Below are 15,162 nucleotides of genomic sequence, written 5' to 3'. Positions count from 1 at the left end.
GACGAGGTTGCCAGCCCAAAGGCAATATCAGTCCCTCTCAGACAAAGAGTCAAAGTTGCCAGCCCAGAGTCGAATCTCAGTCCCTCTCAGACCAGAAGTCAAAGTCCATGTCCTTACGCCTTCAACGTAGCCAGCGGCCTCACCACCTTTTGAAAGAACGCATCGCTCAGCGCCTTGGACTCGTCCGCGGCACTCAGCCCGCCCGGCACCCCAAACGACCCCGTCAGACAACACTTGATGACGTCGACAAACGCCCTGCCCACCACGCCCGCGAGGTCGTCCCCAAACCTGCCCTGCACGTCGCCGAGCATCGCCGCCGACACCTCGCGCATCGTCATCCTCCGGTAGCGCTCCTCGAAGACGGGCCGCCAGTGCGCAATCTCCAGCAGCACGACGCCCAGGCTGTACAGCTCCTTGGCTTTCGTCCACCCGCCCGAGAGCACCTCCGGGTGGTAGTAGACGTCGAGCTCGGGCGCGCCCGTGGGGCGGCCTTCGAGGGAGGCGTCGGCCGCCGGGCGGCTGTACTGGAAGCCGGCGATCTGCGGAGCCGTGATGTCCACGCCTTCGTTTGCGTTTGCGTTTGCGCTTGCGTCTGCGATTGTTGGCGTAAAGAGGATGTTGTCGCTGCGCAGAGACTTGTGAATCCAGTTGGTGGCGTGGAAGAGCGACACCGCCGAGGCGAGCTTATATGCGAGCTCGAAGCGCGCGCCGAGGGGAGGCCGGGTCCGCGCCTTGCCGGCGGCGCGGAGCAGGTCCCACAGCGGGACGGGGAGGCCGGAGGCGGCGGAGCCGCTACGGTAGACGAGTCCGAGGCGGCGGTTGCCGCTGTTGCGCTCCATGTACTTGACGTCGTCGAACACGCCGACGCACGCCGGTCGGTGAAAGGCCGCGGCGTTGTCAGTCGATAACAACGCGCCGAGGGCATCGACACGGAGGATGATCTCGCTCGTCAGGCCGCCGATGTTCTCAATGGCTTTCCATTCGATCCACACCGGCTCCGGCAAGCTTTTCGGCTCCCGGCTCGTGTACGTCCCGCGAAAGCGACTAGTCGTGTCGTTGGACGCGGCGTTCAAGAACGACAGCTCCGAAGCATCAATCCTCTTCACCCTGGCGGCCAGCTGCTGCACCGTCTCGCCCTGCAGCTGCTTCAGCCGCGCCGCAAACGCGAGCAGCGAGGCCGGGTCGGTGCCCGGCGCATTCTGCAGCGACGCGAGCGACAGCTGGTCGCCGAGGCCGCTCAGCACGCCCGTCACGATGCTCAGGCTGTCCACCTCCTCCCGCGTGACGACGTCCCAGAGGTCCTGGTTCAGCGTCGACAGCCGCGCAATCAGCCCGGTGAACTGTTCCCGGTGCCGGGCCACCCAGCGGATGCGGTTCCGCTGCGGCACGCGCGCGCGCGCCTCCCCGAGCATCGTCACCCACTTGCTCTTGCGGTGGAACGTCTGCGGGCCCGCGTCCGCCGCGTCGGGCAGCGCCACGGGCTCGACGTGGAACTTGGAGATGTACTTGATGGCGAGCTCGTGCGTGGCGTTGATCTCGGCGATGATGCGCCAGATGGCGTCGCGGCTCACCTGCGGCTGCTGGAGCAGCGGGCTGTCGGTTGCGCCCTCCCTTTCCAAATCGTCGTAGTCGTGGCTATCCTTATCATCGTCTTCGTCGTCGTCGTCGTCGACGTGGACCTTGAAGCGCCGCGCCCACACGCCGAGCTTGACCTTTTCGACGTAGTACTGCGTCGAGGCGAAGCGCAGCCCGTTGTCCTTTGCGCACACGTCGGCAATCATGTTGAACCCGTCGACGGCGCCCTTGACGGAGAGGAGCAGGCCCCCGACGGCCAGGGGAATGCCGGCAATCTCGATTCCGGCCATGGCTCACGGGCTTTTTTTTCTTTGCCCCTTGTTGCCTTATTGTTCACTTCATCAATACCGTTGTTGTAGAAGGGTGTTGCCGGGGATTATTTCCCTCTGATGAGCTGGTCGCAGCCAGCCCGCCATGGGCTGGCTTTGACATTTGGCCATGGCCGGCATTTACATGGCTGGCTGAATCCCCTCAAAGTTCAGTCAGCTCCTTCAGCTTCCTGCAGCAATTGATGACTGCAGCAGCACGGCCCCTCGTCCCCGGCTGCATTCGGCCAACGAGATGATACTGGAATGGGGCTGCAATGAAAGCCTATCCTCGTGCGACAAAAGTGAGAAGCCACGGCCTTGCCCAGTATAACGTACCTTATACATCATTTATTGCTTCGTGAGAGGTACCCCCAGGCCGGGTAGGAGGAGAGTCAAGCAGATCACTTGCAAGGTCAGAAAGGCGACGCTTAACGCTCGGTATTTCCAATTGCTGCAAGACCATAGTCCATCAACTTCACCTACAGCTTACATAGAAAGACCACGAGATCTGCTCCATCCCAAACCATCATGAAAGCCATGCCAGCATTGCACTCCAACCACATTCTCCATCGCAAACTCATCAAGTCACCCTCCCATCGCTCACTCTCCCGGCCACCTCAGATACTGCTGGTCCTCCGGGTCGTCCATCCCCCAAGGGTACGTCAACCCCCCCGGCCAAACCGCCCCAAGGCTCCTCCACATCCCAACCAGCTCGTCGTAGCTCCCGAACCCGTCCCCGCCCGTCGTCACGTTGGTGTCCACGGGCCCGTACAGGAACCACCCGCTCAGCGGCTCCGCGAGCACGCCCTTCCGCGCAGCATCATCACCGCCGACGCCGTCGTCCTGCCTCCTCTCCTGGCGATTTTCCTCCTCCTGCTGCCGCTGCTGCTGCTGGTGAGGCGGCAGCAACTCCTTCCGCCGCACGCCGATATTCCCGCCCAGCACGTACGCCATCGTATTCACCCCTTCCTCCGGGTAATCCAGCATCTTGAGCGGCGCCTTCGCATACCCAACCGGCAGCGACTCCAGCAACTCATCCACATACACCACGTCCCCGACGACCGTGTACCCCTGCCTCCGCGCCTCCTCCGCCGTCATCGGCACGTCCTCCTCCCCCTCGCGGACGCGCAACCCTCCCGCCTCCCTCCAGTGCAAGAACCCCGTAATCCAGCCCGACATGAAAAATTCATGCGGCCCCGTCCCGCAGCTCACGCCCCTGTCCGCTTTCACAATCTGGCCCCAAAACGCCCTCACCGCGTCGCTCCCCGGCTCGTCCCACGTCTGCACGAAGCGGCTCAGGATCGGCCGCAGCGCGCGCGCGTACGCCGCCGGCTCGGCGCCCAGCCGCGGCAGGTGCTCCAGCTTGTCCAGCAGGCGCGCCCAGTCGGCCCGCTCGCCGAGCAGCTGCACCGAGGGGATGCCGCAGCGGATGCCGCCGATGAACTCAAAGTAGCGCTGCGTGAGGCCCATCATGAGCACCGTCGCCGTGATGTTGTCGTGGGCCGTGCTGGTCGTGAACCCCGGCGTGATCCAGTCCAGCAGCCAGTCTGTCTTGACCCTTTGTTGTATATGCTTCCCGAAGGCGCCCACCACGCTCGGCCAGTCCAGCTCCCTGACGATGATCTGCTCCCGCTCCGCCTTGTCGACGAAGAGGTGGCGCAGCTCGTCCGCGTGCTTGGCCATGTAAAAGTTGAGCTGCGTGAGGATCTCGAACCAGACGACGTCCGGGCGCAGAACGAGGTGCTGGTGTTGCGCCCACGCGTCGATGGCGCCGCGCACGAAGCTTCCCGATGAAGGAAAGATACTGCCGTCGACAGAAGAGAGCTTCCCAGTCCCATCGTCAGCCATGTATGACGAGTAGAGTACTTGCGGCGGCTTGTAGGCGTTCTTCGGAGAGACCTCCTCGGGACAGCTCCTTTCGAATAGTTCGCGCGTCGTCGAGACGGCATTGTGCATCCGGATCGGCAGAGGCTCGACGTCGCTGATCGGTACGATGATGCTCGCCGTCGAAAGGCTACCAAGTAGCCCAAAAAGTAGAATGTTGATCATGGCGGAGACGATTAAGCGTTAGACCATCCGTGTTGTTTGCAAAATTTGCGAACACTTGCCGACTACCGCCGGGGGGGTTGGCCTGATGGATAGGGAGAGCCGAGTCGGATGAAGTCGAACGAATATACGCGGGACTCCAAGCCGTCTTATACAAGTCCGTGGCTCTTCACAACACCTAACGTGTTGTCCATTCAATTCTCTTGCAAGGAGACGCGGTCTCCTCACGCAATCAAGACACGTTTCGTTGCAAGTCCGGGTTCGCCATTTTGCAGCCTGTCTGTGGTGGCGGGCAAGCTCTTTAGCCGTTTGCTGAATACGAGATTGTACCTGGCGGGTTCAGTGACTCAAGTCAAGGGTCTCGAGTCCCCCCATTCTGCTTGGCGCGCCACGTTTAATACCCGATGCCTCATTTGGCCCGCGATGTGTCCTCAATGCGGCAAAGCAGTCAGGCAAAGGACGTGACTGGAAAAGGGGCTCCCGGGCATGAAGAAAGTGAAGCGATCAAGTGTCACGAAAATGAAATCTGAAGGTGTTGTAGACTTGATCAATTTGAGCCGTCATGATATCATCTATATACGGGGACCTTTGCCCCTAATCCCAGGCTCGGGCTCTTTGGCCCTGCCAAAACTCCGTGGTCCGACCCATGCGCCGTGCTGCTTGGCCAAATGATGATGAAAATACAGGATAAAAGCATTGCCAGCAAAAGAATCATGACAGGCTCATGTCTCGTCAAAACAAAGCGTCAGCGCCCAGTTAGATCCTAGGCCTCAGTCGCCTGCGAGGGCGCGATGACAGAGACGACCGGCCTCGCCGTCAATCTTCACGGCTGTCGTCCTGGACACGCTTGACGCGCTCCACCAGCTGGGGATAGATCTTTTCCGTCTTCTGAATGCCGCACACCTTGGCGACGACATCCTCGGGCTTGTTCTCCGACATGATCTTGGCCAGCTCCTTGGACTCCTCGTCCTCCTCGACGTTCTGGAAGCGGAAGCACATCTCAATGGCATCCAAGAGGAACTTGATGGGCTGGTCGTTCTCGGCAAGCTCGGCGGCAGGGCCGATGAAGCGCTCCTTGCGGGAGAGCTTGCGCAGAGGAGCTCGGCCAACGCGCTCGACGGCGTCCTCCAGATGGGGGTTGCCGATGCGGCGAATGATGCGTTCCAGGTAGGCGGTCTGCTGGTCCTCGCCGACATCGTGCTTGGAGACGAGGAGGTTCTTGGTCTCCATCAGGGCGCCACGGACCTCGGCCATGATGTCCTTGTCCTGAAGAGCATCGTAGACGGTGCTCTTTCTCCGGTTGTAGCCGTGGTAGGCTGCGGTGGCGTGGCCAGTGTTGACAGTGTAGAGCTTGCGCTCGATGAAGGGCTGGAGGTTGTCGACCCAGTTGATGCCCTCGATGGCGGGGATGCCAATGTCCTCAAAGGGAGTCTTCTCGACGACCCACTCGAAGAACTTTTCCAGCGTCACGTCCAGGCCAGCATTGGGGTCCTGGGCGGGGACAATTCTGTCGATAGCAGAGTTGGCGTACCGGGCGCGCAGGTGATGGTCGTCGAGACGCTCGGGTCTCGTGTTGCGGGGGTCCTTGATGTGCATAGCAAGAGTGTCGGTGGCGCCAATGGCGTTCTCGCAGGCAATGACATGCAGAGGCGCGTCATCGGTGGAGCGACGGTCAATGCCCTTGGCGATGACAGGAGCGATGAACTTGAGGATGTTGGGACCGACGGAGCAGGTGACGACCTCGGCAGTGCGGATCTCCTCGATCAGGTCCTCCTCGTGCGTCTTGGAGTTGATGGCGCGGTAGTTTGTGATGGTGTTCTCGGCAGTGGCGTCGACACCGACCTCGATGACCTTGTAAGAGGGCGTCGCATTGATGGTGTCAATCAAGGAGTCGACGACATCGGCGAAGACCACCTCGTAACCAGAGTTGTGCAGGAAGCAGGCGACGAAGCCGCGGCCTAGAGAGAGAAAGTCAGTAATTGAAAACGATCAATCCAAGCATGAAAGTGTTGCGGTTCGCAAGTTCACCACGCAAGCGTCGCCCAGTCATCGGCGGCGCTGGCCAGGGCCAAGGTGGGCACCGGGCGCTGCAGTGGGCGGACTAGGGCGGCTTTGCAGTGGGCGGGTGTTGGGTCGGGTGAGGTGAGAAGCTTGGGGACAAGCATGGGCGCGGAAGATGACGTACCGATATTGCCGGCGCCAAAGTGGACAGCCTTCTTGCCCATGGTGAAAACGGTGCGAGGAGACGGTGGGTGTGAGTGTGTGTAAGTCGAGCGGTGCCCGAATCGCCTCGATCAGTGAGATCGAGGTGAGTGCGTAGATGCAAGAGTAAGGTCAGGTCAGGCGTATATCAGCAGAAGAGAGGAGCTGATATGAGGCAGATGGTTGCGACTTGGTGAAGAGAGATAAACGGTATCGTGCCACAAACGAGACGGAGGGGGGGCGGCTGGAGTTTATATAAACTGAAGTGACGACGGAGGGAGGGACGGCAGGAGCGAGGGAGGGAGGGGCCATGCCAAAGCAATGCCAAAGCAGGAGCAAAGCAAAGCGAACCCGATGCCAGTACCTGCCAGACGGGACGGTGGGATGGGAAGCAGGGAAGGAGGGGCCCGGGTGAGTGAAACGGGGCTTTCCCGCCCGTGGCAGGCTTGCCGCACCAAGTACCACCTCATCCATACCAGCCCATGGCATGGCAGCCTGTGACGACGACGGCGGCGGGACGGTTGGGACGGGGGCGTGGCATGGCGAACGGACTGACTGACTCTCGTCGTCCAATGCGGGCAAGGCCAGGCAGGGCAAGGCGACGGCAAGGCAGGGATGACGGACGACCGAGTGACGTGACGCGGGCATCGCAGTGGAGCCGGTCGCTCAAGGCGCTCTGGACGCCTGTTGGGGGCCCGGAGGGGCTCGGGTCGGCGGGGTGGGGCGGCGGCTTGCCAGGCGCGCAAGCTGGCTGGCCAGGCTGCCGGCTGGCGCCTGCTGATGATGCTGGGCGTCCTCTGTAGATTCAGAACAGGGCACCAGGCGAGGAGGCCAGGTGGGGACCCGCAGGGCACTAAGGTTGAGGAAGTTCGCTGGCGGGGGCCTCCACTGCCCTTCCTCCGAGTCGCCGCAGGTCAGTACGAGTACAGCGGGGGCCCGTCGTCGCCTGTCGCCAGTTGCCGCAGCACGGGCGCAGGCGGAGGGGCCGCTATCTTTCCAGCGCTCGTCAGGCGCCTGCTCGTCCGGTCAGAGCACCCGACCCGTCGTCATCGTCATGCGTATTTCTTTCATCAGAGTTCCATTGTTTTAACATCACGACCGCCGCGATCGGGATACTCGAACAAGCAATCACTGACCGCCGCCTCTGCACGTTTTGCCCTGCGCGCCCCAACGAAAAAACGAAAAGAAAAGTTTGACTCGCCAGCTGTCGCCTCACCCGCCGCCTCCGTCTCAGACAACGCACGTCGGCCGAGTTGAGTTGCGCGCCGTCTGCCTCAGGGCCAAACTCTCGCACCCCCGGCGCCCCTCCTCCCTCTGGGACTCCGCCGCCCAGCACGCCTTCCAGGGGCCGGGCTTGGGCTGCGCAGCGCGAATTTACAGGGCCGTTTCAGCGCTAGCCACGCTAACGCGGTGCAAGGCTCCCACCGTCCAGTCGCCGCGCGCAAAAGGCTGGCGACTCGCGCCGCCGAGGACCCTCCGCTGGAGGGGCCCAATGACGCCGCTGCGATTGCGGTTGGGACCTGGGAGGGCGAAACGGAGCGTCACGGTGGCACAGTCGGCGGCCGGACCCACTGCAACATGATGCACGTCAGCCATTGGGCCCTGCGCCAAGCCCAGACAAGCCACCACCTAGCCTGACCTCAGGCGCCGCACAGCCTGTACCGACGGCGCACAGGGGGCCATGGGGGGCCCACTGCAGCAGAGCCCGCGCGCCCGCACCAGCAGGGCAGCCACTGATTGCCAGGTGATGATTGCATCACCACGTCGCCGGCTATTCAGCTGTTCCGCCGCGAGCGACGGCAGGACACCGGCCTGGGAGCAGGAAGGACAGCAGCGAGGAAGCCTGCATGCCGTCTCTTCAGCCATGCCGTATACTCGTTTACGTACGTTGGAGCGAGAACGACAAACAGTCGTTCCGTTCCAGCGGCAGGCGGATGGACGAATTGCAGGCAAACGAAACGCACGCATTGCCGGACGGGGCTGTCCGTTCCCTTCCACTCGGGTATTACAAGGAGCAGCGCTCCGTATACTAACCGCATCGAAACGAGGCCCCCGGCTGCCAAGGTGGGCGGGCTCGGATACGTACAGGACGTGTGAGAGTGACATCAGCGAGGCCCGCCAACCCCCGACTTCACGATGCCGACGCCGCCGGTGATGCGGGCGGCCCAATTCCACACACAAGTCCCCTGGCACTTGTCTCTGGACCCTTCGAGCCCCCCCGGCGGTGATTGATTCATCGCAATGGGCGCCACGACCACGAGCGCAGGACTAAGCTCTAGCTCGTGTCTCGCAGCCGGGGGGCCCCTCTTTGTGATGCGTCAACAAGGCTGGAATCCGCCCGTCTCGACGTGACACGGCGCGGGCGAGACGGACCGAGCGAGCACGCACGCACGCATCGATGGCCACGGGTCTGCGCGATGGGATGGATGCGTGGACGCATGGGATGGAGGGATTGCACGAACCGGTCAGAAATGGCAACCAGCCACCCACGGCCGTCTGCCGCAGCACGCGTCCCCAGACCGACGCAATTGGGCCGTCCGCGCGCCGTGGCTGCATCGACGCCGACGCAACTCGACGATGCATCGACGACCCCGCGACGCAACTGCGGCAACCAAGGCCCGAAAGCTGAAGCCAGCCCGCGCATCCATCTGAAGGGGTCATCCCAGGATGGGGGATATGGATGGAGGGGGGACGGACAAGGGGGGGCAAGCCCGCGGGATGAGAGGCTAGCCCGGCGGAATGACGTACCTTGGCGGGAAAGGGGACCACGGGTATCGTGAAATGGCGCAGGCCGGCCGCTCATTCTCACGATGCTTCGTCATGCGCGAGCCCGCCCGCCGCCGGCCCCAATTGAGGACGCCCACGCGGGAGTTGGCCTCCGCAACTGACTGATGCCGTCGGCGCCCCCCAACCAGGAGGTCTTTGTCCGGCCGGAGTCTACAATGGACCCTATGCGACGTCATGACACGACTGACGGCATCAGCGACCCAATATATCGATCGCGTTTCTCGGCTGCTGCCCCTGATCGATCGACTTTACTTCCAGTGCGCGCATAAAGCTTCCATGCGCATGTAATCGTCGTCGTTGTCGTCCGCGGCGGCAGCGGGTGGGCATGGACGACGCACGGGCGAGGCATGTCGAAAGAGCCAGCAGCTGCTGCTGCCGACACCACATGCAACCTACCTATGCATGCATGCACGCGCGCACGCGCAACACTCATGATGAGTGTTGGTCCGTCCGTCTGTCCGGCTGCGACGCGCACCTCACGGGAGGGCGCCTGCCAGCACGCACGCACGCGCTCACTCTCTCAGAGGCCTCCTCGTCCCCATCCACATGCCGTTCCGGGACAATGGCTGAGTCTACTCGCGCATCGTAGCCGCGGCAGGCGTCAATTTGTCCTTTTGTCCCCCTTTGGAGACAATATAACGCACGTCGTCCTGCGAGAGAGGTATTAATTACCGTATTACACCGGCACGCGGCGGCACAGCAGGCGGGAAGCCAATCGTTTCGCCATCGTCCGGCCATCTTACCACCTCATCCATGCTGGCAACCACCACTACCAGCATCCACATGCCACCCCATGCCCACCGTTTGTTACGCTCCATGGCGCTAGTAGCCCAAAAAACTGCGCCTCGTCTTGCTTCGTCGCACCGGCCGGCGGGTGGGTCCACCTACCTAGCGCTTTTGTCCGTCATCATCCGTGTCGTGCCGAAAGCGCGGGAGCAGCGTCATGTTGCAGCGGATCCGAGAGAGTTGGGGCGTTTGTTTGTGTGTTTGTTTGATCGTTCGTCGCGGTCACGATTGCCCGCCCGCCCGCTCGTGCGTTGCATGCAACATGATCCCAGGGGGAAGCGTCGTCGATGGATGGATGCTTGGATGGGTGCGTTCCATGCCGGGCCAACTTGATTCGAAACAAAAGCCGCACGTAAAACATGACCTCGTTCAACGTACGGAGTAGGAAGGAAGGAAGGCAACCCATGGATGGATGGATGGGTCGCCAGACTGCAGCCGGAATGCTGGCTGTGAGTTTACCTGCCACCCATCACCGTCAGGCACCCTGAGCGAGACAAGCCGCAGGCGAGACGGCCTCCGGACAGGCGGCGCGCAAAGGCACGATGCCCATCCCGTGGTTTCACCAAGCATTGCTCCCACCGCCGTCGCCGCCTCTTGCAATGACGGCGAACAACGACGACGACGACGACGACGTTGATCCAGATAATAAACTGCCGTGCCTGCTTGGTTTGCGTGAGGCCCCGTGGCCTGGCTTCTCGTTCCGGAGCGGGGCCTCCCGGCGGGTTACCCTTTGCAGCAGTGAAACACTCATTCTCACGACCGACCAACCCACTCATCCACTCATGCTCGCTCTGTGGAACCACCACCAACCACCAACCAGCAGTGCACTGCGAGGAAACACTGGAGAATGCACAGAAGCAGCGCAGCGCCCAGCCAAGTCCAGTGTCCAGTGTCCAGTCCCACGTTGCGCCCGTCTGGGGCCCCAGGGGGCAAAGGCTGTCTACTGTGCCACTACTAGGACCAGGACGTGGGTCGGAGCCGGCTGCAAAGTCCCTGCATTCATAATGCGCCCTGGAGTTGAAAGGTTCCCAGTTCCAACACACCCGCGCGCCATCTGTCGTTGGGGATTGGGGGGTTAGCAACACACGCTCGTCATCCCGAGGTGACAACGAGCGCGCGATATGCGCCTCACGATGACTTCCCCCTTCGGCATCATTGTGGATCTCCAGTATCTGGGCCCCTCGCCTCCCCCCTATTAGTCGTTGGTGGCGAATGAGGCTTGGCGAAACCTTGCGCGCGCATCCGCCCCCGGAGCACAGCGATCCGCCCACTCACCCAACTGAACTCACTCAACAGGCCAGGCCTGCCTCACGCACGAGAAGAAAAAAAAAATCATCGTTCCCGAGCCTGCGCCAAATCCTCCAAAAGATACGCAAAAGGTTTTTCATTTGTCCGGGCGAGGGGGCCACTGATTATGCGTCACGCCCGGCGGACAAGGGTTTCCCTTCACTGAGCAGGGCTGTCGCCGTCGAGCGGGCCGCGGCGGCGGCTCCGGGCGCGCCTCCCACTCCCCGTGGCCGCCCGGCTGCACGACCCGGCGGCCCTTTACTCCACTTGCTCCGGCGCGGCCGGGGGCTGCCGCCCGCCCTGGCCCCAAAGCAGTAATATCAGTGACACTACTCGTACACTCGTCACCTCACATTCCCGTGTACGCATCCTAAGCACTCATCTTGCTTTACTTCTTGCCAAGCCCAGCGGCTTCACCAAGCCTTTCATAGGTACGTAGTGGCAGCACCGACCAGGCAGCGGGCATGCTTCCCCCAACAGATGGACGCACGCGCACAAGCGACATGCAGGAACCCTCGGCCGCCGCGCAGCCGACATCACCCGAGCCCCCAGACCCAAACCACGCACACGCCTCAACCCCCCTGCATAGATACCGTACATCCTACATAATACGTACGCTGCAAGCCCCCGGCATTTTCGCCTATCGCATCGGGATGCGCTGCGCTGATCAGGCACGGACGGATGGGACCAGCACCCCGTTCCCTTCTCGGGCCGTCTCGTCTGCGCGGCGTTTTTCTGTCTATTCATCCTTGCGAAACGAAGACGGATTGTACGGCACAGTAGGGAAGCCGTAAGTTCGGCTGCTCGTCTAGGCGCAGCGAGGTGGCTGACGAGAGGGAACGGCATGGTAACTATGTCGTTAATCGCTCTGCCAGTGACTGTGCATTTGGGGCGCACGGGCATGTATCGTTCGGACGTACGCGGTGCCCAGGCGCGTTTCGGGTGCTCGTGTGGCCGTGCATGTGCCCGCGCGAGGAGGGCGCACATGTGATGGCGAGGCAGTTCCCGGCTGGCTGGCTGACTTGCCTATGGGCGAAGCTTCCAGATGCCCTCTCTGCCTCGCCTCAGGGAGCCTGCACGGCCACCAGACCTCCTCGGCATACACGGACGGTCCCTTGTCGCGGCATTCAACGCTGTGGCCCAAACTCCAGCAGAGTCTATCAAAGACTACATGTCGAACGGGCAAGCACCTGTCTCCCATCAGTAGGGTAGCCGCGCAATTGCACTGTACCGATTTCGTGTACCCATTCCACGTGCGGCAACATGCCAGAGACCTGCGGATACTTCCGCCGGGGACGGAGCGTTACACGTTTCCTCCGCCTCGTGTATCTTGTCTACCTACCTATCCCGGCAGTCGCCCTCGGAGGCTCTCCACCTTGCGCCCTCGAACTCGACACTCACGCGCCTAGGGCATAACGTAATGCAGGCACCTTGGTAGGTAGGTAGGCAACGTGGACCTCCTGCACGGACTCGCGCGAGCGACGGGAGCTCGGGGCAACTCCATACGCTCGTAAGGGAACGGCAGCCTGTCAGCGACGGCAAGAGCCGTAAAGGCAGCTCGCGTGTCGTTGTCAGTGCGATACCACGATCCAAGGGCCACAACTGAATATGCTGGTCCGGAAGTGGCAGTAATGACGAGTCTTGTCCTTCAAGCTTTATGGTTACAATTGCGCTCTTCCGCATTGGTCATGGTTGCCATCATTCAGGCACATGGCGGATTCTGGGTTCCTCGATCCACGACTTACACCGCACCTGTCCTCTCCAAGATGACGGCGCTGAACATCATCCGAGTACCGCGGCTTGCTACATACCACAAACACCCATTCTCTGAATCAAGACACTGCTGCAAACATCGTTATTTCATATTATTTATATTTTTGGGCTTCCAGCTTCCGGTTTGCGGACAGTCTGAACGACGACAGTTGATCCATCCCACCCCCTTTTTTTCCTTGAACGCGACCAATTTACCAAACCACCAAGTAGTGTCACTGATCAGAGGGCGATGACGCCCCGTGGCGGCTACCGCACACAAACTCGACAGCGTATACTGAAAGAATTCCCCAGACTCGTAAACGCAGGGCCTAGATCTTGGCAAAGCTCTTGAAGGCGCCGATGAGGCCGCCCGTCGAGGCGTCGTGGCCCTGGCCGTTTCCGGGCTCATCGAGCTCCTTGAGGATCTTCTTGGCCAGGACCTTGCCGAGCTCGACGCCCCACTGGTCGAAGCTGTTGACGTCCCAGATGGCGCCCTCGGTGAAGGTGAGGTGCTCGTAGTAGACGATGAGGGCGCCCAGCTCGGCGGGGCCGATGGCGCCGCCGACGAGGATCGACGTCGTCGGGCGGTTGCCCAGGAACCGCTTGTGCGGGACCAGGTCGTCCTTGGTGCCCTCGGCGCGGACCTGGTCGTCCGTCTTGCCAACCATGAGGGCCTCGGCCTGCGCGAAGTAGTTGGAGGCCAGCATCTTCTGGTGGAGGTTGTTGGAGATGGGGTTGTGGGACTTGGCCGCCAGAATGAAGTCGGTGGGGATGAGCTTGGTGCCCTGGTGGACGAGCTGGAAGAAGGAGTGCTGGGCGTTGGTGCAAGGCTCGCCAAACAGGATGGGGCCTGTGGTCGTAGGTCAGTGCCACTTCTTTATACTCACTCAAAACGGGAATATCACTCACCAGTCGTGTACTTGACAGAGGAGCCATCAGAGGCAATCGACTTGCCGTTGGACTCCATGGACAGCTGCTGCAGGTAAGCAGGGAAGCGGTGCAGGTACTGGTCGAAACTACACGCCTTGTCAGCAACGCTGGTCGTGAATCTTGAGGAACGGTGTACAGGGCACTTACGGAGCGACAAGGTGCGTCTGGGCCTGGAAAAAGTCCGAGTACCACACGCTCAGCAGACCGCCAATGACGGGAATGTTGTCCCGGAGGGGAGTCTCGCGGAAGTGCTTGTCCATGGCGTGGGCGCCGCTGAGGAACTTGTGGAAGTTGTCGAAGCCGACGTAGATGGCGACACTCAGGCCGATGGCGCTCCACACCGAGTAGCGGCCGCCGACCCAGCTCTCGAAGCCAAACATGTTCTTGCTGTCGATGCCAAACTTGGTGACCTCCTCCTCGTTGGTGGAGAGGGCGACAAAGTGCTTGGCAATCTCGCCCTTGTTGCCCGTCTTCTCGAGGAACCAGGACTTGGCGGTGTTGGCGTTGGTCGTGGTCTCGGCCGTGGTGAACGTCTTGGAGGCGACGAGGAAAAGCGTCGTCTCCGGGTCCGAGTCGCGCAGGGCCTCAGCCATGTGGGTGCCGTCAATGTTGGAGACAAAGTGCAGCGTCATGTCCGGGGCGCCGTAGTACTTGAGGGCCTCGGTGACCATGACGGGCCCCAGGTCGGAGCCGCCGATGCCGATGTTGATGATGGTGGTGAGCTTCTTGCCCGTGTAGCCCTTCCACTCGCCGCTGCGGACCTGCTCCGAGAACTCCTTCATGTGCTTGAGGACGTCGTTGACGCCGCCGGGGGTGTTCATGACGTCGACGCCGTCGACCTTCATGTCCCAACCGCCGACGTTACGCAGGGCGGTGTGGTAGACGGCGCGGTTCTCGGTGAAGTTGATCTTGTCGCCGGCGAACATGGCGTCGCGCTTGCGGGCGACGCCGGCCTGCTCGGCCAGCTTGACGAGGAGGTCGAGCGTCTCATCGGTGAGGAAGTTCTTGGAGAAGTCGAAGAGGATGTCGGCGGAGACGCCCTCCGACTTGAAGGTGCGGGTGAAGCGGTCGAAGCGCTTGGGGTCCGAGGCGAAAGCCTCCTTCAAGACAAAGTTCTTGCCGACGCTATCGCGATGCGCCTGAAGCTCAGACCACGCGGGCAGGGTGTTGGCGGGAGCCATTGTTACGCTGGGAGACGAGGGAGATGCGAGGGGGATGAGGTCTGGAGGTGAGGAGAAGGTCAGCTCGAGTCTGGCCTGGGCGCGAGTTGAGGGGTAGGCGAGGTAGTAGTAGTAGCAGCTCGCGAGTGAGACGGATGCTGCGGGAGGAGAGCTTGTTTGAGACGTACGTGCCTTGGAAGCTCAGCTGGCGGCGTTTCGGAGCTGTCGGGGAGCGTGTGAGTTGCTTGGCCGTCGACGATGCCGGGAGGCGTGGGTATGCGGTCTACTCACTAATGCACCAACGGGAGGGCTACCAGGGGAGACGGCTA

At 61.7% G+C, this 15,162-nt stretch overlaps 4 protein-coding genes across 4 annotated transcripts; all 4 read right to left on the bottom strand.

The window, feature by feature from the left end:
- Positions 1-113: 113 nt before the first annotated feature.
- On the bottom strand, positions 114-1,865 carry PLICBS_000343 (uncharacterized protein; the record flags this gene model as incomplete). The annotated part of the gene is made up of 1 exon (XM_018318670.2): positions 114-1,865. The coding sequence occupies one exon, from the start codon at positions 1,863-1,865 to the stop codon at positions 114-116; it is 1,752 nt and encodes a 583-aa protein (XP_018184195.2).
- A 618-nt stretch (positions 1,866-2,483) lies between these two features.
- PLICBS_000342 (uncharacterized protein) lies at positions 2,484-3,932 on the bottom strand (the record flags this gene model as incomplete). Its single annotated transcript, XM_018318671.2, has 1 exon — positions 2,484-3,932. One exon carries the CDS (start codon positions 3,930-3,932, stop codon positions 2,484-2,486), a length of 1,449 nt encoding a protein of 482 aa, XP_018184196.2.
- An 813-nt stretch (positions 3,933-4,745) lies between these two features.
- On the bottom strand, positions 4,746-6,154 carry PLICBS_000341 (uncharacterized protein; the record flags this gene model as incomplete). The annotated part of the gene is made up of 2 exons (XM_018318672.2): positions 4,746-5,887; positions 6,115-6,154. 2 exons carry the CDS (start codon positions 6,152-6,154, stop codon positions 4,746-4,748), a joined length of 1,182 nt encoding a protein of 393 aa, XP_018184197.2.
- Positions 6,155-13,072: 6,918 nt separating this feature from the next.
- PLICBS_000340 (glucose-6-phosphate isomerase) lies at positions 13,073-14,854 on the bottom strand (the record flags this gene model as incomplete). Its single annotated transcript, XM_018318673.2, has 3 exons — positions 13,073-13,593; positions 13,653-13,759; positions 13,821-14,854. 3 exons carry the CDS (start codon positions 14,852-14,854, stop codon positions 13,073-13,075), a joined length of 1,662 nt encoding a protein of 553 aa, XP_018184198.1.
- Positions 14,855-15,162: the final 308 nt, after the last annotated feature.

This window comes from Purpureocillium lilacinum (assembly GCF_023168085.1).
Source record: "Purpureocillium lilacinum CBS 284.36 DNA, scaffold_1, whole genome shotgun sequence".
NCBI classification, from domain to species: domain Eukaryota; kingdom Fungi; phylum Ascomycota; class Sordariomycetes; order Hypocreales; family Ophiocordycipitaceae; genus Purpureocillium; species Purpureocillium lilacinum.
The sequence above is the reverse complement of the archived record's forward strand: the minus strand, read 5'-3'. Positions and strand labels throughout refer to the sequence as shown.